General features: G+C 55.3%; 1 protein-coding gene across 4 annotated transcripts in view; it reads right to left on the bottom strand.

Annotated features, from left to right (window-relative positions):
* The window catches only part of PAX7 (paired box 7), a 145,360-nt gene extending 121,897 nt beyond the window's left edge, over window positions 1-23,463 (bottom strand). Inside the window, exons 1-5 of one of the 4 annotated variants that reach the window (XM_030963870.1) lie at window positions 23,213-23,463; window positions 22,846-23,040; window positions 20,201-20,436; window positions 19,258-19,387; window positions 18,089-18,223 (exon numbers count right to left, since the gene is read on the bottom strand). In XM_030963870.1, coding sequence (XP_030819730.1) covers window positions 18,089-18,223; window positions 19,258-19,387; window positions 20,201-20,436; window positions 22,846-22,930 — 586 coding nt within the window. In that variant the 5' untranslated portion in view covers window positions 22,931-23,040; window positions 23,213-23,463. The remainder of the gene's footprint in view (window positions 1-18,088; window positions 18,224-19,257; window positions 19,388-20,200; window positions 20,437-22,845; window positions 23,041-23,212) is intronic. The other 3 variants (XM_030963872.1, XM_030963871.1, XM_030963873.1) reach the window with 3 other exon arrangements.
* Between the last annotated feature and the right edge of the window lie 559 nt (window positions 23,464-24,022).

Genomic DNA, 24,022 nt, shown 5'->3' with positions numbered 1-24,022 from the left:
CGCCGTCTCCCTGCCCGAGCCGCCCCCTCCCCGGGCAGCCCCCGGCGGCTCCCGCTCAGCGCTTCAAGGCCCTAATGAGTGTTGACAAGTTTAATGAGTTTGTTTTAAAGAGGAAAAAACTGGTCAAGTCGAGATTTCCGAGTCAAATCCATTAGGGGGGATCCCATTGAAACCTCTCCCGGCGGCCCGGCCAGCGCGGGGGGGCAGCGCCCCAAAACGGAGACCCCGAGGAGGAGCGGAGCGGGGTGGGAGGGGGGAAATCAAATCATCCCAGAAAACCCCAAAGCCAGCCCGGCTGCCGAAGGGGAGCAGAACCTGGCGGAACCTCCTCCTTATTCTGGAGGAAATTTCATTAAAGCCCCCGCTGCGCCCCCCGCCCCCTTTTTCCCCCCTTTTTGCGCCGGTTCCCCGTGCGCGAAGAGCCCCGCGGAGGTCACGGCGAGTCAGGCAGTCTGACTCGGTGAACTCTGAGCCGGGCGAGCAGGGGAGGGAGGGAGAGAGGAGGGAGGGGGGGGGTTCTCCTTTTTCAATTTCGCCACTTCCTAGGTCTCTCCATTGTTCCAATTCCAAACAGCTGCTGGTGCTAATCTTGCGCTTATTTGCAATCGGGGAGGAAGAAATACCCGAGATTGGCGCTGCCCGCCGAGCCCCGGGCCCGGGGTTGGGGGGGGGGACAAAGGGGAGCCGGGGTATTGAACTCGCTTTGACTCTCAGCCCTTCGGGTCCCCAAAAATCCAAAATCCGGGCTCGCAGGTAGCGCCGCGCCCCTCAAAGCCCGAGCCGAGGGGGGTTTTTTATTCTTCCCAAAGGTTAAACTCCTCCGTGCGCTCCAAGTCTGGGGGGAAAAGCCGAGCGGGGGCGAGCTGGGAGCCAAAGGAGCGGCCACAAAAGCCCGGCTGGAGGCGAACCCGGGGAGCTGCGCCCGCCAGGGCTTGGCTCGAGCTGGCTCCGGAGGATTTTATTATTTTTAAGCCGTTATTAAGAGGGGATGGAGAAATTAAAGGGCTGCAGGAACCTCGTGCCAGAGGAACCATCCCGCTGGCACGTGTGGAGGTGGGGGAGCCCTGCCCCGCTCGGGCGGCGGGAGATCCTCTTTAACTCATTTATTGCCCTAATTAACAGGGCCAGGGGTGCCGGGAAAGCATTCCAGGCCCTTGGGCACCCCGAAGGAGGGCAGGGAATCACCGCCGACCAGCAGAACCCCCGGAAACCCGAACCTCTGCCAAGAACCTCCAAAGCCGGACTCCCCAAATTGCCGGGGGCGGTCCCACGCGTGTCGGGGCCGGTTTTTGGGGGGGTTCCTGACGTGCCGGGGGGAACCCATCAACCGCGGCCGGTCCTGCCCGGCCCGCAGCCTCTCGGGGCCTTTATTGGTTTACCGAGGTGTTAATCCGCTCACAATCGAGTTGTCTGACCACGGAGCCCCGTCTCTATTCTTGTTTACATCTAATTACGGCGCTGGAACGCCACTTCCCTTCCCACCCTCCCTCTCCCGCAGATGCCAGCCCCCATCCCAGCCCTTTCCAGCAGGTAAAGCTCCCTCGGAGGATGACTCCGGCCGCCTGGAATTTCCCAGAGCTGGGAAAAGAGACTTGGGCAGAGCACGAAGGGGTTTGGGCACCCAAAACCTTCTCATCACCCCTCAGCGGAGCCGGCTTTGGGGGCACCTCGTGGCTCCCGGTGTCAGCGGCATCCCCGAGCTCTCCTTAATTCAATTTATTCAATTAAAGGCCCTCACCCCAGGAAGCGGCCGGAGCCGCGGCCGGGCGGGCCGGAGCCGCGCTAACAAAGAGCTTTTGAGCGCGGAGGGCGCGGGGACCCCGCGTGTCCCCCGCGCCGGCGGCTCCGGGGTTAAACCCGCAGCGAGCTCCGCGCCTTGGCTGCGATAGCGTCTCAGCCCTGGGGCCATTCCTCTAAATCAATTTTCAAAACAATCAGTTTAGGGGCTTTTAATTAAGCTTTAAACCGGCGGTTAAAAATAGCAGTTTACTTCTTTGGGATGCAAACGAGGCGAGCGTAAAAATAAATCAGAGAGACGGGGCCCGCTGCCTTTTGGGATTCGGGGAGACGCAGATTAAACACGTCCCAAGATTACAAGGATTTTTTTTTCTTCCCCCCCTTTTCTTTTAACACTTATTCTCTCTCGCAGCAGCTGCTCTTTCCCTGCCAGGCACCGAAGTGTCCGCGGCACCGGGAACGCTGCGGCTTTTCCCAAAGCAAAAGTGGAAAACCCAAAGCTCCGCAGCCCCATCCCCAGCTCAGCCTCCTGCTGAGGTTCAGCACCTTTCCCTCCGCACCATAAAACGCAAATAATATTTAATATTAAAAAAAAATTAAAAATAATTAAACTCGGCTCTCCGGCTGCGTTGATAGCAAGGAGGAAAATCCTCCGAGCGCCGCAAACCCAACTCGCTCCCCGCCAGGATGGATTTCGCTTAAAAAGCTGAATTTAGGCTCCTTTGCAGCTTTCGAGGTTTTGCCCACCTCTCCTCCGGCCTCTCCCTTTGTCTCGGAGCCTCCCGGCCCGGCCCCAGCACCTTTAAACCCCTTAAACCGGAGCGGTTTTGGGGCAGCCGGGCCGGGAGTTCCTGAACCGCGGCTTTTCGCCCCAAAAGCGGCTCCTGCCAGGCCCCGCTGCGCCGCGTTGATTAAAGATTAATTAAGAGCGGCGGGATTCCTTCGGTGCGGATTTCTCCGCAGGTGACCCCGGGATCGCTCCGGGCCGGGCTGAGCGGGCCCCGTTGGGTCTGGAATCAGCGCTGGGGGGCGGCTCCTCCTCCCTGCGGCCCCACTGGGGGTCTCACCCCTTCCCCTCGCTCCAAAGCCCCAATTCCCAGCCCAAATTCCCCGGCTCCGCGGCCGAGATCTTGCCCCGGTTTGGGGACAAAATTGGGGTCCGGGAGTGCTCCAGCAGCGAGGCTGGGGCCGGGATTTTCCCCGGCCCCCCAAACTTTGGGGTGAGGCTCTGCTGGGGTCTGCTGGGGTGGGGACTCCCGCACCATCCCCGCGCCCCCAAGGAGAGCGGTTTGGGGTTTTTGGGGGCGGTTTTTCCTTTTTCCCCCTCTCCCAACGGGAGGAATTCCTCGTGGGGACAGGTGGAGAAGACCTTTAAAAAATATAAATCGCACCATCAGGGGAAAAAAAATTAATTTAAAAAAAATGAACGGGGGGATGAGAGAGAGAGAGAGCGGGATGCGAAGGGAGAAAAACCTTTCCCTGATGAATCCGACCCTCCCCAGCCTCTCTCCCGTCCCTTCCGCGCTACTTTCAGGCACTTTCCGCCGCTTTTTTCCGCCGCCGCTTCCCCGAGCATCCCCCCTCCCTTGCTCCCGGAGCGCCTTCCCCCCCTTCAGATCTCAGCGTGTTTGCTCTTGACTTCATCCACTAAGTCAATAGTTTGGAGATGCCCTCATCCTCAGAGGCCCGAGCCCCCCGTGTCCCCTCCCTGTTTTCTGCGGCGGATAATGGCAGCCTTTTGTCGTGTAATCAAGCTCCCGAGGGGTTGGGAGACAGATATAGATTCTTGGCATTTGTCGGTGAAAATGAAAGCTGGATTAGGCAGAGGCGGCTGCACACTCCATGGTAAAGGACAACAACTATTCCCCCATTGAAAGTCCCATTCTGGTTTGGTTATTTTATCTCTAAAAGTTGTTTGTATTTCTAAAGTGGCCATTGAGGCACTTAGAAAGTGTAGCAAGCTGGAAAGCCGCGCTCGCCGTGAAAGGCGGGCGCACAAAAAGGAGCGGGGTTAAGGGGAGAAAACAGAGCGGGGAGAGGAAAAAAAAAATAAAATAAAATAGCGGGGAGAGAGAGGAGGGGGGAGCGGCAGAAGAGTTTAAAAAGATCAAATTCGAGCCGGGGAAAAGTTTAAAATCGCCCAGAAAACACGGCAGCCCCAGAGGAGCGAGGCTGCGGCGCCGCTTTTCCCTTCCCAACCGGGCAGGGGGAAAAATCACCCCAATATTTGGGGTTCCCTGCGGGTTTGGGGGTGCAGGGATGGTTTTGGCACTCGTGGTTGAGCCCCGAGCCCGGCGCTGGGGTTTTTACCCCTTGGGGTTGATCCCAAGCGAGGAATTCCCACTTTACTCCCCGGCCAAGCCGGGCAAAAGTTGGGGAATTTCTCCCTCTCCGTGAAGTTGGGAGCGTTTTTCCCTCAGGAATGGCGGAGATTCAGGAGTTCTTTTTGAGTTATTTTTATATCATTTCACCCAAAAAAACATCCCTTGGGTTTCACCACCCGAGGTTGCTCCGACTCTTCCTCTTTCCGACTCCCCCCGCTGTGAATTTGGGACGGCAAAAAAAAAAAAAAACAACCCGCTTGGTTGGGTTTGTTTATTTAAACAACCCAAAAAAAAAAAAAAAAAAAAATCAACAAACCGGCAAAACAAACCGTCTGTCAAAGCCCCCAAACTTTCCTCCTCCTTTTGCCGAAGTTTTCGGGCGTGGAAATCGCCGCGATCCCGCTGCGAGCCCCGCGCGGGGGAGGGTTTGAGGCTGGAAGGAGATTAAGGGGAAAAAACTCCGGGGAAAAAAACAAAAACCAAAAAAAAAAGCAGCGGAGCAGCCAGGTACAGCCCAAATATCCGCATTCCCGGGGAAGGGAAGGAAAGGGGGGGAAAAAAAGCTTCAAATAGCTCAATTTGCCGCTTTTCAGCATCAAACGGCGTCTTCTGCGGGAGTGGGGACGGAATTTCAAAATAATTAAGTCGCCGCACGGGAAAAAAAAAAAAAAAGAAAAATAAAAAATCAAGAATCCCTCTGGAAAACACCGGCTTGGCGCGGAAGGCGAGATAAAAATGTAGAAATAAATAGAAATATTCCTAAAATCAGCACGGCCGTGGCTGCCTGGATCATTTAGGGCCGCGCAGGGGTTTTGGTCATTAATTGAGGCCCCCTCGGGCCTTTCAGGGCAGCGGCGTTTTCTCTCCCCCATCCCATGTGCGGGGCCCGATTTAAACATCTCTGTCCCCTGAGTGTCCCCCGACACCGAGGTGTCCTTTGCATCCTCACCCTCTGTTTCCTAACTTTAAAAACGCCAAAAAAATCCCAAATTAATCGCGATTAAAGCGCCCACGAAGCTCCGCGCGGGTGGATTTGTCTCCTGGAAAACCCCAAATCCTGCGGAGCTCTGGAAGTTCCCCGGGTGCTTTCAGGAGTTTTCTCCCAACTCCGAGCCAGCCCAGAACCGCCCGGCCGCTTCCAGCTCCTCTCCGAAAGGAGCCGCTCCAAAAGCGGCTGCTGGAATCAACTTTCGCCCCTTAAATCCCAATAAAAATGCAAATCGGCGCGTCCCGGCCGCGGGAATAAAAATGAATTAAGTAAATTCAATAAAGGACGGGGTCGCCCGGCGCTGGCGAGCTGGGGAGGGCAGCCGGGCAGGGGCGGTTTGGAAAATCGGAAAATCGGAAAATCGGAAAATCGCTTTTTTTTCCCCCCTCCCTCGGGTTTGGGCACGGCGGTTCCACCCCCGCCCCCTGTCCCGGAGATGTCCCCGGGTCGCTTTGATCCGGGGCTGGGGACAAAGGCGGCTCTGAGGGTCGGGGCCGGGGCTGCCCCGGGGCCGGGCAGCGCTGCCCGGGGTCAGCCGGGGGCTCCTTCCAATTTTAGCAGCGAAAAAACCCCGAGGGGAGCGCGGGGAAAACCGAGAAGGGATTTTCCTTTCCTTTTCCTTTCCCTTTTCCTTTTCCTTTTCCTTTTCCTTTTCCTTTTCCTTTTCCTTTTCCTTTTCCTTTTCCTTTTCCTTTTCCTTTTCCTTTTCCTTTTCCTTTTCCTTTTCCTTTCCCTTTCCCTTTCCCTTTCCCTTTCCCTTTCCCTTTCCCTCCCTTGGCCGGGCAGGGCCGGGCCGGGGACAGGGGGTGGCGAGAAGGGGGAGGGGAAGGGAAGGGGGGTAAAAATAGCCCAGAGCCCCCCAGAAACATCCCCGGGGTGAGGGAGCATCCTATGGGATCAGGGAGCGTCCTATGGGATCAGGGAGCGTCCTATGGGATCAGGGAATGTCCTTTGGGATCAGGGAGTATCCTTTGGGGACAGAGAGAATCCTTTGGGATCAGGGAATGTCCTTTGGGATCAGGGAGTGTCCTATGGGATCAGGGAGCGTCCTATGGGATCAGGGAATGTCCTTTGGGATCAGGGGGTGTCCTTTGGGATCAGGAAGTGTCCATTGGGATCAGAGAGCATCCTATGGGATCAGGGAGTGTCTGTTGGGATCAGGGAGCGTCCTTTGGGATCAGGGAGCGTCCTTTGGGATCAGGGAGGGCCCTTTGGGGACAGAGAGAATCCTTTGGGATCAGGGAATGTCCTTTGGGATCAGGGGGCGTCCTTTGGGATCAGGGAGCATCCTATGGGATCAGGGAGTGTCCGTTGGGATCAGAGAGCATCCTATGGGATCAGGGAGCACTCTCTGGGGACAGAGAGAGTCCTTTGGGATCAGGGAGTGTCCTTTGAGATCAGGGAGCATCCTACGGGATCGGGGAGAATCCTTTGGGATCAGGGAGTGCCCTTTGGGATCAGGGAGAGTCCTTTGGGATCAGAGAGCATCCTGTGGGATCAGGGAGTGCCCTTTGGGATCAAGGAGCATCCTTGGGAGCAGGGAGAATCCTTTGGGATCAGGGAATGCCCTTTGGGATCAGGGAGCATCTTTGGGATCAGGGTGCGCCCTTGGAAGGGCAGAGCAGAATCCCTCAGTGGGGCACAGGAGGATCCTTTTGGGGCAGAGGACGAGCCCTCAGTGGGGCAAGGGAACCTCAGCTTGTGGGGCAGCAGCGGGACATCCCCCAGTGGGACAGGGGACACCCCATATGGGGCAGAGGACGCTCTTCTGTCTGTGGGACTGGGGACATTCCCTACGGGACTGGGGACAGCCCTCTATGGGGCAGCGGACACCTCAGTATGGGGCAGGGGACACCTCTCTCTATGGGGCAGGTGACAGCCCCTATGGGGCAGGGGACAACTCTCCTTATGGGGCAGGGGACACTCTGTGTGGGGCAGGACAGAGGGAGGGGACACCTCTTTCTATGGCACAGGAGATGCCTCTACTGGGCAGGGACACCTCTGTGGGGCAGGGGACACCTCTATGGGGTAGGGGACACCTCTATGGGGCAGGGGACAGCCCCAAAGGGACAGGAGAGGGACAGGGGCCACTTCTGTCTGTAGGGCAAGGAACAGCCCCTATGGGACGGGGGACACCTCTATGGGATGGGGGACACCTCTATGGGGCAGGGGACACCTCTATGGGGTAGGGGACACCTCCATGGGGAAGGGGACACCTCTATGGGGCAGGGGACAGCCCCAATGGGACCGGGGACACCTCTATGGGACGGGGGACACCTCTATGGGATGGGGGACACTCCCTATGGGACAGGGGACACCTCAATGGGGCAGGCGACACCTCTATGGGATGGGGGACACCTCTATGGGGCAGGGGACACCTCAATGGGATGGGGGACACCTCAATGGGGCAGGGGACACCTCTATGGGGCAGGGGACACCTCAATGGGGCAGGGGACACCTCTATGGGACGGGGGACACCTGTCTGTGGGGCAGTGACAGCCCCTATGGGACAGGGGGAGGGGACACTCCCGTTCCACCCCTGTGGAACCCCAGTTTTCCCTCGGCTCCCAGAATCCCCCTGGGATCACTCCCGGCGCAGGGGGAGGCACAGGAGCATCCCTGGGCAGGGACGTTCCCACCCCCGCCCCATCCCTCCCTCTCCCGAGGAAAACCTGGCTGGGCTTTTTGGGAATTCTTTCCCAACATTTCCCTGGGAAAAGCCAAAACCCAACGCTCCCAAAACCTCCGAGAGCCCAAAAGTTCTGGGTGGCCGCGGATTTCATCAACCAGCGAGCCCCGCCCTGCCCCACCCTGCCCCGCCCTGCCCCAGAGAAGCAGAGATCCAGAAATTCCAAATGATATCCCAACGCTATTCCCAACGCTATTCTTAATGCTATCCCAATGCTATCCCAATGCTATCCCAATGCTATTCCCAGTGCTATCCCAATGCTATCCCAATGCTATCCCAGTGTTATCCCAATGATATCCCAATGCTATCCCAGTGCTATCCCAATGCTATCCCAGTGTTATCCCAATGATATCCCAATCCTATTCCCAGTGCTATCCCAATGCTATTCCCAGCACTATCCCAATTCTATCCCAGCTATATCCCAATGATATTCCCAATGCTATTCCAATGATATCCCAGTGCTATCCCAATCCTATTCCCAACGATATAACAATTCTATCCCAGTGCTGTCCCATGCTATTCCCAATCCTATGCCAAATGATATCCCAATGCTATCCCAGCGTTATCCCAGTGATATCCCAATTCTGTTCCCAGCGCTATTCCCAGGGCTGTCCCAGTGATATCCCAATGCTGTTCCCAATGCTATCCCAACGCTATCCCAGCGATAGTCCCAATGCTAACCCAGTGTTATTTATTGCCAACACTGCTCTCAGTGTTATCCCAATGCTATTCCCAATGCTATTCCCAATGATATCCCAATGATATCCCAATGATATCCCAATGCTATTCCAGCTATATCCCAATGCTATTCCCAATGACATACCAATTCTATCCCAGTGCTGTCCCATACTATTCCCAATCCTATGCCAAATGATATCCCAACACTATCCCAGTGTTATCCCGATGATATCCCAACCCTGGTCCCAGTGCTATTCCCAGGGCTGTCCCAGTGATATCCCAATGCTAACCCAATGCTACTCCCAATTCTATTCCCAAAACTATCCCCAGTGCTATCCCAATGGTGTCCCACCACTATTCCCAGTGATATCCCAACGCTATTCCCAATGCTATCCCAACACTATCCCAGCGATAGTCCCAATGCTAACCCAGTGTTATTTATTGCCAACACTGCTCTCAGTTTTATCGCAATGCTATCCCAACACTATTCCCAATGCTATTCCCAGCACTATCCCAATGATATCCCAGAGCTGCCCCAACGCTATTCCCAGTGCTATCCCAGCACTATTCCCAATGCTATCTCAATGTTATCCCAGTGCTATCCCAGTGCTATCCCAATTCTATCCCAACACCATCCCAATGCAATCCCAATTATACTCCAGTACTATCCCAGTGTTATCCCAATGCTATCCCAGTTATATCCCAATGCTATCCCGATTCAGAATAGTATTCCGAATACTATTCCCAATGCTCTGAATACTATTCCCAACGCTATTCCAAAGCTATTCCCAGTGCTATCCCAATGATATCCCAGCAATACCCCAATGCTATCCCCAGTGTTATTCCCAGTGATATTCCCAGTGCAATCCCAACACTATCCCCAGTGCTATTTATTCCCAATGCTATCCCAGTGTTATCCCAATGGTATCCCAGTGCTGTTCCAATGCTATCTATTCCCAAAGTTATTCCCAATGCTATCCCAAGGATATGCCAATGTCATCCCAATGCTATTCCCAATGTTATCCCAGTGCTATTCCAGTGATATCCCAATGATATCCCAATGCTATTCCCAACACTATTCCCAATGCTATCCCAGCGCTATTCCCAATGCTATTCCCAATGTCATTCCAAATATTATCCCAATGTTATACCAATGATATCCCAGCGCTATTCCCAATCCTATTCCCAGTGCTATCCCAATGATATCCCAGTGTTATCCCAATGATATCCCAGGGCTATTCCCAGTGCAATTCCCAGTCCTATTCCCAATGCTATCTCAGCGTTATTCCCAACACTACCCCCAGTGCTATTCCCAATGTTATCCCAATGTTATCCCAATGATATCCCAGTGCTATCCCAGTGCTATTCCCAGCGCTATTCCCAGCGCTATTCCCAGTGCTATTCCCAGTCCTACTCCCAGTGCTATCCCAATGATATCCCAGTGTTATCCCAATGATATCCCAGTGCTATCCCAGTGCAATTCCCGAGGGAGCAGCCGCCCCCCGTTCGCGTTCCCGCTCCCATTCCCGCTCCCGCTCCCGTTCCCGGAGCCAGCCAAGCACGAAACGCGGCCTCAGATCGCGCGGTCCCGCCAGAGCCGCGGCCGCTAATTAACGGCGCGAGCCGCTGTAATGTGATGAACTTCCCTTTGTGGGGGAGCGCTCCCGATAAGGGAGAGCAGCCGCGATCAAAGGCTCGCAGCGGCTCCATTTCCCGCAGCCGCCGCCGCCGCCGCTTTCCCTCGCCCGCCTCGGCTTTCCCTCGCCCTTGCGCTCTGTCCCCAGCCCCCGCTCGCTCTGCCCTCGCCAGAGCGTCCCGAGGGGATGCGGCTCCCCCCGAGAGCTTCCAACCCTCCCCGGGGAGCTCCAAACCCTCCCTGAGCAGCTCCAAGCTACCCCAAGGAGCTCCAACCCCTTCCCGAGGAGCTCCAACCCCTTCCCGGGGAGCTCCAAACTACCCCGAGGAGCTTCAAACCCTCCCTGAGGGGCTCCAAACCCTCCCTGAGGAGTTTCAAACTACCCCGAGATGTTCCAACCCCTTCCCGAAAAGTTCCAAACTACCCCAAGGAGCTCCAAATTACCCCAAGGAGCTCCAAACCACCGCGAGGAGCTTGAAACCCTCCCTGAGGAGCTCCAACCCCTTCCCCAAGGAGCTCCAAACCCTTCCCCGGGGAGTTCCAAACTACCCTGAGGAGTCCCAAACCCTCCCTGAGGATCTCCAAACTACCCCGAGGAGCTCCAAAGCCCCTCCGAGGAGCTCCAAGGGAATGCAGCTCCCCACGAGGAGTTCCAACCCTCCCCAAAGAGCTCCAAACCCTTCCCGAAGAGTTCCAAACCCCTCCAAGCCCCTTTCGAGGCCATCCAAATCCTCCCTGAGGAACTCCGAGCCCCCTCCAAGGGGATGCGGTTCCCCCCGAAGATTTCCAAACCCCTTTGGAGAAGTCCCGAACCCTCTCCAAGGAGCCCCAAACCCTTTCCGAAGAGCTCCAAACCCTTTCTTGAAGAGCTCCAAACCCTCTCCAAGGAGCCCCAAACCCTTTCCGAAGAGCTCCAAACCCTCTCCGAGGAGCTCCAAACCCTTTCTTGAAGAGCTCCAAACCCTCTCCAAGGAGCCCCAAACCCTTTCCGAAGAGCGCCAAACCCTCTCCGAGGAGCTCCAAGCCCCCCTGTTCCTCCCCACAGCCCCCGTTCAAGTGCACGGGCCAGCCCCAGGCGGTGCCCCCGAGCTATCGCCACCATCATCATCATCACCATCATCATCCTCCTCATCCCCTGCCCCTCTCACACCCCGCTCCGCTGGCGGCTCCCGCCCCCACCCCCGGCCCTTCCTTCCTCCCCCCCCTTGTCCCCAACTGCGGGTGACAAATGTCTTTATAAAGTGGCATTAGCGACATCGAACTCCTTTTGTGGCGCGGCCCCGCCGAGCGCCAGCCTCGGGATGAGCCGGGAATGAGGAGGAGGAAGAGGAGGGGTTTTGGGGAGGGGGATACCCCGAGCCTCCCTCTCCCCTGCAAAGCCGCATCCCCATCCCAAGCTCGGCTCCCTCCCGGAGCTGCACCTGCGCTTCCCAACTCCTCCATCCCTGATGTTTCCTGGGAGGAGGGGGCAGGAGGGAAGGGGGAGCCCCCCAAAATCCCAAATCTGGGTGTCTGCACCCCTCCCTGCCCCCTCAGCGCTCCCAGACGGGATCCGCTCCGATCCCTCCTTTCCCGACCCTCTCCTCGCCCCCCAAAAACCCCAGAGCCCAAACCAGGCTGAAGTTCCGATTTCATAAAAAATAAAATCAAATCCATTTCAAAGGGCGACAAAAACCGCGTGTGGGGAAGGGGAGAGAAAAGTGGCAGCAGATTGAAACGGGCTTTTTTTTTCCCCCCCACTTCTTTTTAAGAATAATGCCCATAAATACGGAATATCCGCAAAGCCAGGTCTGCAGAGGGGCCCTGATTCGCTTTTTTCTTTTTTTTCTTTTTTTTTTTTTCTCTCTTTTATGGCAAACGCAATTTTCCCAAAGATCCTTCACCCTAATGCCGGAGTCCCTCCCCGCTCTTATGTGTTGCTTTAAAACCCCGCCGCGGAAATTCCCCTGAAAAATTTGGAAAAAGCTTCTCGTGGGGGCGGAATTTGGGGAGTTTGGGGGGGGTGTGAAACGGCGGCGGGGGAAGGGGAGGAAGAGGAGGTTAATCCGGGTTTAACGCCGTGATGCAGTCGCAGGACCAGGGCTCGGCTGATTGTGTTATCTCTCCCCAACATTTGGGTCTCCCATATTTCACCCAGCCAAATAGCTGCGAGGGAAAAGTGCGTATGGAGGCACTCCTGACGCCTCAGGAAAATATGTTATTAATATCTAAATAACTTCCCAATACTGTCTCTAAATCTCCCCTTCGCCACTCCAGATGATGAATTCGTTTGAAGTGTTCTCCCGTCTCATCTTCTCTCTCTCTCTCTCTCTCTCTCTCTCCCCCCTTTTTTTTTTTTTTCCCCATACCCAGGCTTATTTCGAACTGGTAAATATCTAATTCCTTTAACCACGCTGCAGACACGTCTCTTCCCCTCTCCCGCGCGCAATTCCCGCTTGGAAAAAAATCCTCCACGGGAGAGCGAGACCGAGCGCGGCCTGCGGCTGCTCCTTGAGATGATTTCGGGTTAAAAGCGGGGTTTTTGGGGGGAAATCTGTTTGTTTACAGCATCCCCTGGATCACGCGTCGATGATTCCCGTTTATTCCCCTCTCAGGCTCTCCTGCCTCAATTCCGGCTCTGCCCCCTTCATCCCGGCCCAATTAGGGCCCAAACCTGGGATTAGGACGAGACCTCCCCTCTTCCTTCCTGCGCTGCTCTATGGCGGCTCCATCTCCCCCCCTTCGCCCCAAATCTGCTTCCCACCGGCCCTGGGTAATGGAATCACCCCCAAATTCCACATTGAAACCTCTCCTACCCGCCTTGGGTAATGGAATCACCCCCAAATTCCACATTGAAACATCTCCTACCGGCCCTGGGTAATGGAATCACCCCCAAATTCCACATTAAAACCTCTCCTACCTGCCCTGGGTAATGGAATCACCCCCAAATTCCACATTAAAACCTCTCCTGCCTGCCCTGGGTAATGGAATCACCCCCAAATCCCACATTAAAACCTCTCCAATGCGTTTCCTCTCCCGGCCGGGGTTCCCCACCTGCCTCTGACCCCGAGATTTCCCTCCCTGTTCTTCTTTCCCCTCCTTTCCTTCTCCCCCCAAAAACGGGGGGAAAGAGGGAAAAACCCCCAAGCCCAGCCGAGCCCCGGCGCTCCACCATCTCGCCGACATCCCCTCGCTCCCTGCCGTACAACCGAGCCCCGCTCGCCGCATCCTTGTCTCAAGTTTGTTTTTTCAAACGCCTCGTGTTCGACGATTCCCGTTTATTCCCCTCTCCAGCCTTATCTCTCCTCCTCTCCTCTCTCCTCCCCGTCACACTCGATTTAGGCAGGAGTTTATCTTGCGAACATTTGCCGACTTTGTTTATGTAGCCCAGGTTCCCGTTCCCAAAAGCCACTGTTTGCCTTTGTAATTGTTATCTGTGTTTATTGTTGTACCTCATTTGTCTCAGCTTTTTTTGTGACATGTAAGCTCCGTGTGCGCCCGCATCCAGCCCCCCCTCCTCCCTCTCCCTCTCCCTTCTCCCTGCATTTTTTTTTTATTCCTCTTCCCCTCTCTTCCCTCTCCTCTCGGCCTGAAATATGCACAGAATAACTCAGCCTAAAGCCAATGAATTGCTTGACACCTCCCTATCTCTTCTCCTGCCCCCCATTATTAGAGCTGATCCCGCTCGCAACACTCACAAATCCCGCCTGGGCTCTGTTTGATTAGATTGCCAACCTTTGGTAATCCCTTGATTTGATGAAGTGTCTGCTCGCGGCCCCCCCCGCGCTTCTAAACACACATTTACCGAGGAGCCGCGTGTTGGTTTTTAAACCCGCGCCGATTGTTCGCCGATAGATCGGCCCCGCAGCCCCGCTCCGCTCTCCCGGCTCGGGGAACAAAGCCCGGCCCAGCTCTGGGGGTTCCCCCTTCTCTTTCTGCTCCTCCCGAGCTCCCGCAAATCGGGCGGGACCCTCCGAACCGAACCTCCCCGCTCGCCGCGGGCACCCAAAAACCCGGCGGGAGCAGCTCCTGGCTGGAATTGTCCCTGTCCCCCCTCCCGCACTGTGCCCAGCCCCGGGAACCCCGATCCTGCTGTTCCCCAAAATCGGAACCTCGATCCCGCCTCTGCTCCCCAAAATTGGAACCTCGATCCCACTCCTGCTCCCCCAAAATCGGAACCCCGATCCTGCTGTTCCCCAAAATTGGAACCTCGATCCCGCCTCTTTCCCCCAAATCGGAACCCCGATCCCGCCTCTTTTCCCCCCAAAATCGGAGCCCCGATCCCGCCCCTCTTCCGCTGCTCCCCCAAAATCGGAGCCCTGGTCCTGAAGTTCCTGCCCCTTTTCCCCCAAAATGGGAGCCGCGATCCCGCTGTTCCCCCAAATCGGAGCCCCGATCCCGCCTCTTTTCCCCCCAAAATCAGAGCCCCGATCCCGCCCCTCTCCCGCTGTTCCCCCAAAATCGGCCGAGGGCACAAAATTGGGGGGCACAGTGCGGAGGGGAAGATTCCCTCAAAATTCGCATTTACACCCCAAAAACCAAACCCGGGGGTCCCTGCGAGCATCCCCCGCACCCCGCGGGGCTCCGGGGGGGGCAGCGCCGCCAATTCCCGCTGCTGCCCGGGGGGGGACAGACCCGGGGTGGGGGGGACACACCAGAGACCCCCCGGCTCTGGCCTCAATAAATTCCCTTCCCCCCATCTCGAGCGGCGCCCCCCGAAATTTGGGGGGTGCCCAAATTCCCCCCTCAGCGAGCGAGAGAGCGGCGCATCCCCTCCCTAATAAATAACAACAAGCCCAAAGAATAATTATAATTATAATAATAATAAATAGCGACAACAACTCGCTCTTAACAAGGAGATAAATATATATATATATAAATAAACATATATTAAAAAAATAAAAAAACCCAAAGTGAAGCCTCATGAATATCCGCCCAGGGCTAGCTGGAGTGAGCCGTTTAAAGATGAAAGTGCAAAGAAATAAAGGCTCAATTTAATCTGCCTTAAAACCCTTCAACTTAACGTTTGTGCTGGGAACTCAGAGAGTGAGTACTGATTGGGGATAAATACATTTCTTAGCATGCCTTGGAGCTATTACACCCTTCTCCAACACAGCTCCCTATTCAACAGCCACAGTTTTCATTACCAGCTCTAATAAGTCTTAACATTATTAAATGCCAAGCAGACGATAGAAAGAAACAGGCGCAGGGTGGAAGCTTTCTTTCCCACTTAAAAAGAGAGAGCATTTAGGGCTGTCTTCCCCCGGCTCCCCGCGAGGAGAACCCGCCACGGAGCGCTTGGCAGCGGCGGAAAAAAAAAAAAAGAAAAAAAAGATTAAAAAAAAAAAAGAAAAAAATGCAAAACTAAAGTTTTTTCGCCCCTTCCCCGCAGCTCTCGGAGGGAGAAGTCGCGTTGGGCGCAGAAATGGAGAAAAAAATTTTCCCCCCCGCTCTCCATCAAGCTGTGAGAGGTTGGGTTGGTTTTAGTGGGAGCCACCTGGAAATGGGAATTGGGTGGAGGGAGAAACAGCTCTGAAGGGGTTTTAACTGCGGGGTGTAAAATCGCGGTGTTCTCCGGCAGGAATTGCGGGATTTTGGGGCAGAAATTGCCGGTTTTTCGAGCAGAAATCGCGAGTTTTTTTCGAGCAGAGATCGCGGGGTTTTCGAGCAGAAATTGAGGTTTTTCCGTGCAGAAATTGAGGGTTTTCCGTGCAGAAATTGAGGTTTTTTTCGAGCAGAAATTCCGATTTCCCCCAGCAGAAATCGCGGCGTTTCCCAGCGCGCAGCCGCCGCCCGCCTGTGCTTTACAAGCGGCCTCATCAATTATCTTAATTGGGGCCATTAAAACTTTCCCAGGCGTTAAAATCCGCCGGGGCAGGGGAAATTCGGAATTTCGGACGCTCCTTTTGGTGATGCTCAGGACCCCCCAAAAAACCCCAAATTCACGCGGTTTTTAAGGGGGATTTCTGCTCGGCGCGGCCATAAAACTGCAGGAATTGCGGAGAAATTGGGATTTCTGCGCCCTCGGAAGGAGCGCGGCGCTCCACAGGCTCCGGCCTCGGGAATTTGCCCAAATTAGCCCCCTTTCATCCAGGAACGGGGGCTCGTGTTTGATTTGTCCGCGGCCTCACCCATGAAGGCAGAAGGGAGCGTTTTGTTTTGCCTCTTGACACGCACTTCTTGCGTGCTAATCAGGGATAAAAAGCTCCCCGCTCCTTCATTCTTATTTTTTTTTTTTTTTTTTTTTTTTTGTTCTTGTTTTGGGGATGGCGACGGCGAAAACGCGAGGACGAGGGGGGAAAAAACCTCAACCCGCGCTTTCAAAAATAAAGATATTTTCCCCGAGCGGCGAGCCTGGATGAAAACACAACTTAAACCTCCCCCAAATCTTTCCCCCCCTCTAATAAAATTAAAAACACCCCGAAAGTGAGCGGGGGGAGCTTCTGGAGGACACAATGGCCCCGATTTGCAAATGAGCATCGCCCCTCTCCCAAATCACAGCAACATTTTGCAGCGTCCAACGGCTCGGCCTTTCTGCAGCAGCCGCTCCGATAATATTACAAAACTATCTAACAGCAGGGAGTTTTGAATAATTTATCTCCCTTTCTTCCCGTCCTCGGCCCTTTGTCCAAAAGTTTTTCTCCTCCTCGCGGAATTTTGAATGAGAATGGACGCGCCCTCCCTCCCCCATCCCTTTACTCCATTTTTAAGGCAGCCTCGGGTTTTTCCCCCTTTTCCCCCCCCCTTTTTTTTTTTTTTTTTTTTTTTTTTTTCTTTTTTTTTTTTTTTTCTTTTTTTTTTTTTTTTTTTCCTCTGCTGTTTGCTTTTGTGGTTAGGAATCTTTTCCTTATAAAGCTTCAATAGACCCCAAGGTCTTTGTAAGTGAAGTTCATCTTCAAGGTTGGGAAAAGAGGGGAAAAAATAAAAAAAAGGATCGGATCCTTAAAAAAAAAAATAAAACAACAAAATCCCTTTTTGTCACCTTCACTTCCAACTCCAGTGATGGGGGCTCGGGGGAGCGTTTTCTACCCCAAAATTCCCCCCACGTGTCCCAAACTGGGGGAAATTCGGCACTGGGGGTGAATCCCGCTCACCCCGACAGCGGCGATGCCACAAATGCCCCAAAATCCCAACTCCACCTCAAGCCCAGCCCGTCCTCTCTTTGCACCAATTCGGGAGAAAACTGGAAAATCTCAACTCCCCTCTGCCGGGGACTCCCAAAATCGCCGTTTTCCCCTCAAAAATCGCAGTTTCCCCCCAAAAATCGCCTTTCCCCCCATCAAAAAGGCGCTGGTTTTATGCCCGACCGCAGCTGCTCCAACTCAACTCCCCCTTTTTCCCTGAAGGATGCTCCCCCAAAATTCCTTTTTTTTTTTTTCTTTTTTGAACCACGGCGCTGCCCGCTCTCCAATTGCCACCCCCAACCTCGCATTCCCAGCTGGGAAAAAGTTGGAATTTTCCCTGGCAGCGGCAGAGAAAACGCCGCGTTTGGGAGGTGATAACAGAGCCCCGCCACCGGCCTGGCTCCGAGCCTTCCCCCGCCTGCGCCGGGAGGATTTCCCTGCATCATTTTTCCCTGGATCATTTTTCCCTGGATGGTTTTCCCTGGATCATTTCCCCCGGATGCTTTTCCCTGGATCATTTCCCCCGGGTAATTTTTCCCAGGATAATTGGGGGGTGCGGCGGCGCTCCGGGGACCCCCCCTCAGTGTCCCCTCGGAGCTGGCGGCTCCCGTCCCTAATTGATATTGATCGGCGCCATCGGTCACCTGTCAGCGCCGGTTCCAGGGGACCACTTAGGCGAAATCTGTTTAACAAATTCATTTACGAGGTGCCTCTCCCCACCCTCCGGCCATTCCCGGCCTTTTTTTTTTGTTTTGTTTTTTTTGTTTTTTTTAATGGATAATTGATCCCGAGAAAAGCACCGACAGCTCTTCCTCCTCCTGCCAGCCCCGCTCCCCGCAGGGATTTTTTTGGGAAGAGCCAAACGCGGCGGCTCTGGAGCCACCCCCGGCGGGCAGGGCCGTGTCCCCGCTGTCCCCCCCGGCGCGGCGGTACCTTTGTCGCCCAGGATGCCGTCGATGCTGTGCTTGGCCTTCTTGTCGCCGTCCTCCTCCTTCTTGTCGCAGTCCTCGTCCTCCTCCTTCTTGCCGAATTTGATGCGGAGCACGCGGCTAATCGAACTCACTAAACCTCGGACAGTCAAAGGCAGAAAGGCGAGTATAAGCTGCCTGCGAGGAGTGGGGACGGCCGGGAATTCCGCTCTTCCCGTGGGAATGCACCTGCCGCCACAGCCGAGCCCCCGCTATCCCCAAACTGGGATCTGGAGCATCCAAATTCCCAAATTCCCAAATTGACATCGCGACCCGAGCGGCCGCGGGATGTGCCAAAGTCGCGGGATGGGCCATGCCCAGGTCACCACACTTCTCTGTCACCGCACAATTCCCAAATTCCCCCCGGTTCCCAAGCCGGGATGGAGCTGCGGGCCTGCTCTGGCCCTACAGAGCGGCCCCAAAACCCGCGGGGACCCCACAGCAGAGCCCCCGCACCCCAAATACGTCCCTGCAGGCAGAAATTTGGGGTGCAGCCTGGCTGCCCATGGATCTCGGGATCTTTTGGGATATCCTGGATCTCAGGATCTCATAGGTATCAGGGTCCAACGGATCTCTGGGTCTCTCGAGACCTCAGGTCCGCATGGATCTCTGGATTCATGGATCTAATGGATGTCTGGGGATCTCAGAGATCTCTAAATCTCACGGATCTCTCATGATCTCTAAATCGCATGGATCTCTAAATGTCTTGGCATCTCCTGGATCTCAGGATCTCACGGATCCACAGATCTCACAGATTTCTGGATGTCTTGGCATCTCCTGGAATCTCTGGATCCCCTGGAATCTCTGGATCCCCTGGAATCTCTGCCCCAGCGGCACCAGCGGGGCTCCCCTTTCCCCCTGGATTTGGGGGGCGCCTCTGGGGGTCTCCCCCTGCCTCAGCATCCCCCCGGCTTTCCAGGGAGCTGGAAAAACCTGGGAAAAGCGCTTGGTTTGGGCTCGGTTTTGCAGCAGCCGTGGCACAAATCCCGCTCAATCCCGGGCTTTGCTCGGGGTGATTTTTTCCCCCCTCCATCCAAGCAGAGGCAGGAGGGTGTTGGGATGCTCTGGAAAACCTTTCCCGCGGGATAACCGTTCCCTCGGAGCCAGGGGAGTGTGGCCAAGCTGCCTTCTCACCTGAGGGCACCGTGCTGCGGTCGCAGTGGCCGTCCTTGAGCAGCCGGTCCCGGATCTCCCAGCTGAACATCCCGGGGTTCTCCCGCTTGTATTCCTCGATTTTCTTCTCCACGTCGGGAGTCGCGACCTGCTTTTGTGCCCAAGGGGCGCCGCGGTGTCCCCACGGGGAGGAAGGGAGGGAGAGCAGGGGAAAAGCGCTTTTAATTCAAAAGAAGCAGCGCAGCTCAGCCCTGCCCGGCCGGGCTGCGGGGTTTGGGGTGGAAAATTGGGATTGGAAGCGGGGAAAGGAGGGAAATAAAGCTGGGGAAAGGCCCCGTTCCCCGAAATCCTAAAAGCGGGATAAGGAGGGGAATAAAGCTGGGGAAAGGCCCTGCTCCCCCAAATCCTAAAAGCGGGATAAGGAGGGGAATAAAGCTGGGGAAAGGCCCCGTTCCCCGAAATCCTAAAAGCGGGATAAGGAGGGAAATAAAGCTGGGAAAAGGCCCTGCTCCCCCAAATCCTTAAAGTGGGGTCAGGAGGGGAATAAAGCTGGGGAAAGGCCCTGCTCCCCCAAATCCTAAAAGCAGGGTCTCCAAGAACCGGGAGAGCCGGCAGAGTGGGATTACCCTGAGCTCCGGGGAGGCGGTGCAGGGGACACTTTTTGGGGTGTTTATGGGATTTCCTATTCCCAAAGAACCCCGGATTCCCTGCTCCCCACACCCCGCCGGGATCGCTCCAACGCGCGCCACTTGTTGCGCGTGGAAGCCACAAAAAGGAAACAAATTTAATCCATCACCACCTCCAGCTCGGGCCCCGCTTTCTCCCCATCAAAAACCCAAAAACCGCAACTTTATTAAAACCTTTTCACCCCTAAAAAAAAAAAAACAACAAAACGCTGGGAAAACTCGCACTGCTCCCCAAAACAAAGCGGAATTTTGGGGCGCGGTGCTCTCAGCGCACTCACCCTGGGCTTGCTGCCGCCGATGGCCCCGGGCCGGATGGATCCGGTCTCCTGGTAGCGGCAGAGGATTTTGGAGACGCAGCCGTGGGAGACGCGGAGCTGCCGGGAGATCACGCAGGGCCGGATGCCGTGGTGCGCCATCTCCACGATCTTGTGGCGGATGTGGTTGGGCAGAGGACGCCCGTTGATGAAAACCCCTCCGAGCTGGTTCACCCTGCCCTGGCCCAGCGGGGTGGACACTGCGAGGGACACGAGGAACAAAAACCGACCCAAAAAAAACCCGGGGAAAAGTTAAATTAGAGGGGGAAATTCCGGCGTGGCTTTCCCCGCACATCGCGTTTCTCTCCCGGGGTTTGGAGGTTTGAAAGGAGGGGGAAAGTCTCGTCCGTGCCCTGCGCTCCGTGCTTATCCCGGTGTTTATCTCGTGTTTATCCCGGTGTTAGTTTATCTCACTGTTTGTTTATCCCGGTGTTTGTTTATCCCGGCACCACGAGTGAGATTTTCCCATGGAAAGTGGGAAAATAAAAATCCCCCCACCCCGAGCCGCGTTCCCATCCCCGAGACACCCCCCGTGTGTCCATCCCTGGAAATTTGTCCGGATTTGGGATTTCACACCTTGGTTTGAAACCATTCCCGGCGTTTGAAACGCCAGGAGATCCAAACCCTCACAACAAAACGCTCCCAAAACTTCCCCTTTCTGCCCCAAAAAATCTCGCCTCGATTTACAGAGCTCCGCTCTCAAACAAACTTTTGGAATTCACCTCTGGAACACCCTCGGGGAGCTTTTTTTGGGGTGGTTTTGGGGTTTTTTTTTGGTGGCTTTTGGGGGGATTTTACCCCGCGGCCGCTTCGCCGCCGCCTCTCCGGGCGCGGGGGCAGCGGCGGCTCCTTCGCCCCCTCCCCAGTTTATCGAACACCTCGCGCCGCAGATCTCGCAGATTAATACGATTTCACAGGCTGGAAATTAAAGCGAAAAGGAGGGGAGGCAGGACGGGAGGAGGCAGAACTCAGCTGGGCAATTTGCGCGAGGCTGGAGGGGGCGAGCGCCAGGCGAGGCGAGGGGGGCGGATTTTTATTTCTTTTTTTTTTTTATATCTATAATTTTTTTCCCTCCTCTCTCGCTACAAAGAAAAGTCGATTCCAGAAATTGCCTGGCGATTTAGCGAGAATCATGCACCGCTAATTCCGAGTCACTTTGGCCGGCGCTCCCTGGATGTATCATTATCGACAGATAACACTCGAGTGGCCAATTTTACATTCAAGAGCCGCTAAAAGCGCCGGCCGCTCTCTCCTTTCATTATTCCCAGTCATGTTGTGCAAATATTGTTGTAATCCTTTGATCCTTTCCCTTGCCGTCTGTTTTACTTCATTTGCTACAGAAAAGCACTTCAGCAAATCCCCGCGCCCTGTGTGTTTTGCAGCCTGCGTGGTTTTCCGCGGGTTTGCCATTCGCCACTTGAGCACGGGCGGGATGAAATTTTCTCCGCTTTTAATAAATGCGGCCAGAGGGGTCCCGGATAGAAAATTTGCCTTTTTTTTCTCTTTTCTTCTCCTTTTTTTTCCTTTTTTATAAATTTTTTTTTTTGGGAATGTGTGTGCCTGGAAATAATCGCCCCCCGCGTGACAAAGGGAGGATGGGTGACACTCGGCGAGGTGACAGCTCCCGAGTCCCCGCTTCGCCAGCCCCGGCCAAGGACATCATCCCGGCTTCCCGCTGCTCCCTGGATCAAGGTTTTTATTCCTATTTTCCCCTCCGAAAAGTTAAAACCCATCAGTCTGGTTGTTTCCCTCCCGTTTTGACGCGGGGACATTAACAAAAATCAACCCGCCAGAAAAAAAAACCAAAAAACCCAACCGCCCCCCAAAAAACCCCGAAGAGGGAGAAGCTGCCCCAAAAATCCTGCGGGATGCCCGGGAATACTTGAAACACGGGAAAACAGCAAAGCGGATCCCGGGAATTTGCGGGGAGAGCGGCGGGAAGGGGCGAGAAGTTGGGAGAATTTGGGGGAACCCCCCAGGAGCGGAGCTCAGCCGCACCCCGTGCCCCAAGGGCCCCCGCGGGTGATTCCAGAGGGATGGAGCGGAGATTTTCGGGATGGAGCGGCGCTTTTGCAGAGCTAAGAGCCCCCCCAGGTTATTCCAGAGGGATGGAGCGGAGATTTTGCAGAGCTAAGAGCCCCCCCCAGGTTATTCCAGAGGGATGGAGCGCGGAGATTTTCCAGACCCTAAGACCCCCACCCACCTCGTAAAATTCCAGAGGGAGGGAACAGCGTTGTTTCCAGAGTTAAGAGCTCCCCCGTAATTCCAGAGGGATGGAGCGGCACATTTCCAGAGCTAAGAGACCCCCCCCAGGGTTATTCCAGAGGGATGAAGCGGAAATTTTCCAAACCTAAGAGCCCCTCCAATAATTCCAGAGGGATGGAGTGGAGGTTTTCCAGACCTAGGCCCCCCAGGTTATTCCAGAGGGATAGAGCATCTCTTTTCCAGACCTAGGCCCCCCCCAATAATTCCAGAGAGATGGAGCGGAGCTGTTCCAGAGCTAAGAGCCCCTCCAATAATTCCAGAGGGATGGAGCGGCGATTTTCCATACCAAGCCCCCCCACCCCCCGGGTGATTCCAGAGCGCTTTTCCAGCTTTTCCAGACCTACCTTCCAGCGGGAAGCCGGTGCGGGGGTAGTTCTGCCCCGGCGCCGGGCGCATCATCCGCGGCACCGTCCCGGGCAGCGCTGCCATGGTCGGGGGGCGGCCGAGGGGCTCCGGTGCGGACCGGGGCTGGGGGACACCGGGCACAACCGGGGGGGCTGCGGAGCCGCCTCCTCCGACCTTCCCAGCCCTTCCAGCGGCTGCAAAACAAGGGAGAAATCTGGGCTCCGAGCGAGAAAGAAAAAAAAAATATATATAAAAAAAAAACAAACCGAGAACGATTTAAAAAAAAATCAGCGGAAAAATCCAAATGCTGCAACGCTCGGGATGAAAGGGGCGAGGGTAGAGGAGGGGAGGGGGGGGATCACCCACCAGAAATTGCCGGGAAAGTTTGGGGGCTGCGTCCCGAGCGGCCGCTCCGCTGGAATGTCAGCCGGGGAGAGCAGGCACGGCCGAAGTTGCCAAAGGGAGCTGGGCTGGGCTTAGGGCTGGCTCGGGGCTGGTCTAGGGCTGGTTTAGGGCTGGTTTAGGGCTGGTTTAGGGCTGGCTCGGGGGGCAGAGCGGGGGGAGCCGCGGCCCCCCGGATTCGCTCCGTGCGCTGCGGTTCTTCCTCCTCGCGGCGCGGCTGTGGCAGCGGTGGAGGAGGAGGAGGAGGAGGGAGGAGGAGGAGGAGGAGGAGGAGGAGGGCGCTGGAAGTTGCTCCGGCGGGGAAGTTGGGGCGGTGGGAAGGACGGGCAGGCTCTGATAGGCTCCGGCTCCTTTCTTTTATGGGAAGGGGGATCCGCGCCCGGCCCCGGCACCAATGGGAGCGGAGCCCCGCGCTCCTTCCCAGAGCGGTTTATTTATTTTTTTTTTTGGGGATGTTTTTTGGTCATTCTCAGGCTCCTCATGGAAAGCTGGGGTGTCCCTCGAAGGGCTAGGAAAGATTGGGGGTGGAACAGAGCAGGGAAAAATCAGGAATTGCGGGAGTTTGGGCGTTTTTTTTGGCGGGTTTTGGGGGGTTTTTTAGGGTTTTTTCGCCCTAAGATGATTCCAGGAGGGGAAAAGCGGGCGGGGTATTGGGCTCAGGGTGGGGGAATTGCAGCGTGGATTGCAAAATAAAATAAAAATTTAAAAATGCAAATTTAAAAAAAATTGGAGATAAAAATAGGATTGTAATAAATTAATAAAAAATTGAAAAGA

Source organism: Camarhynchus parvulus, chromosome 21, assembly GCF_901933205.1.
Source record: "Camarhynchus parvulus chromosome 21, STF_HiC, whole genome shotgun sequence".
Classification (NCBI taxonomy): domain Eukaryota; kingdom Metazoa; phylum Chordata; class Aves; order Passeriformes; family Thraupidae; genus Camarhynchus; species Camarhynchus parvulus.
The sequence above is the reverse complement of the archived record's forward strand: the minus strand, read 5'-3'. Positions and strand labels throughout refer to the sequence as shown.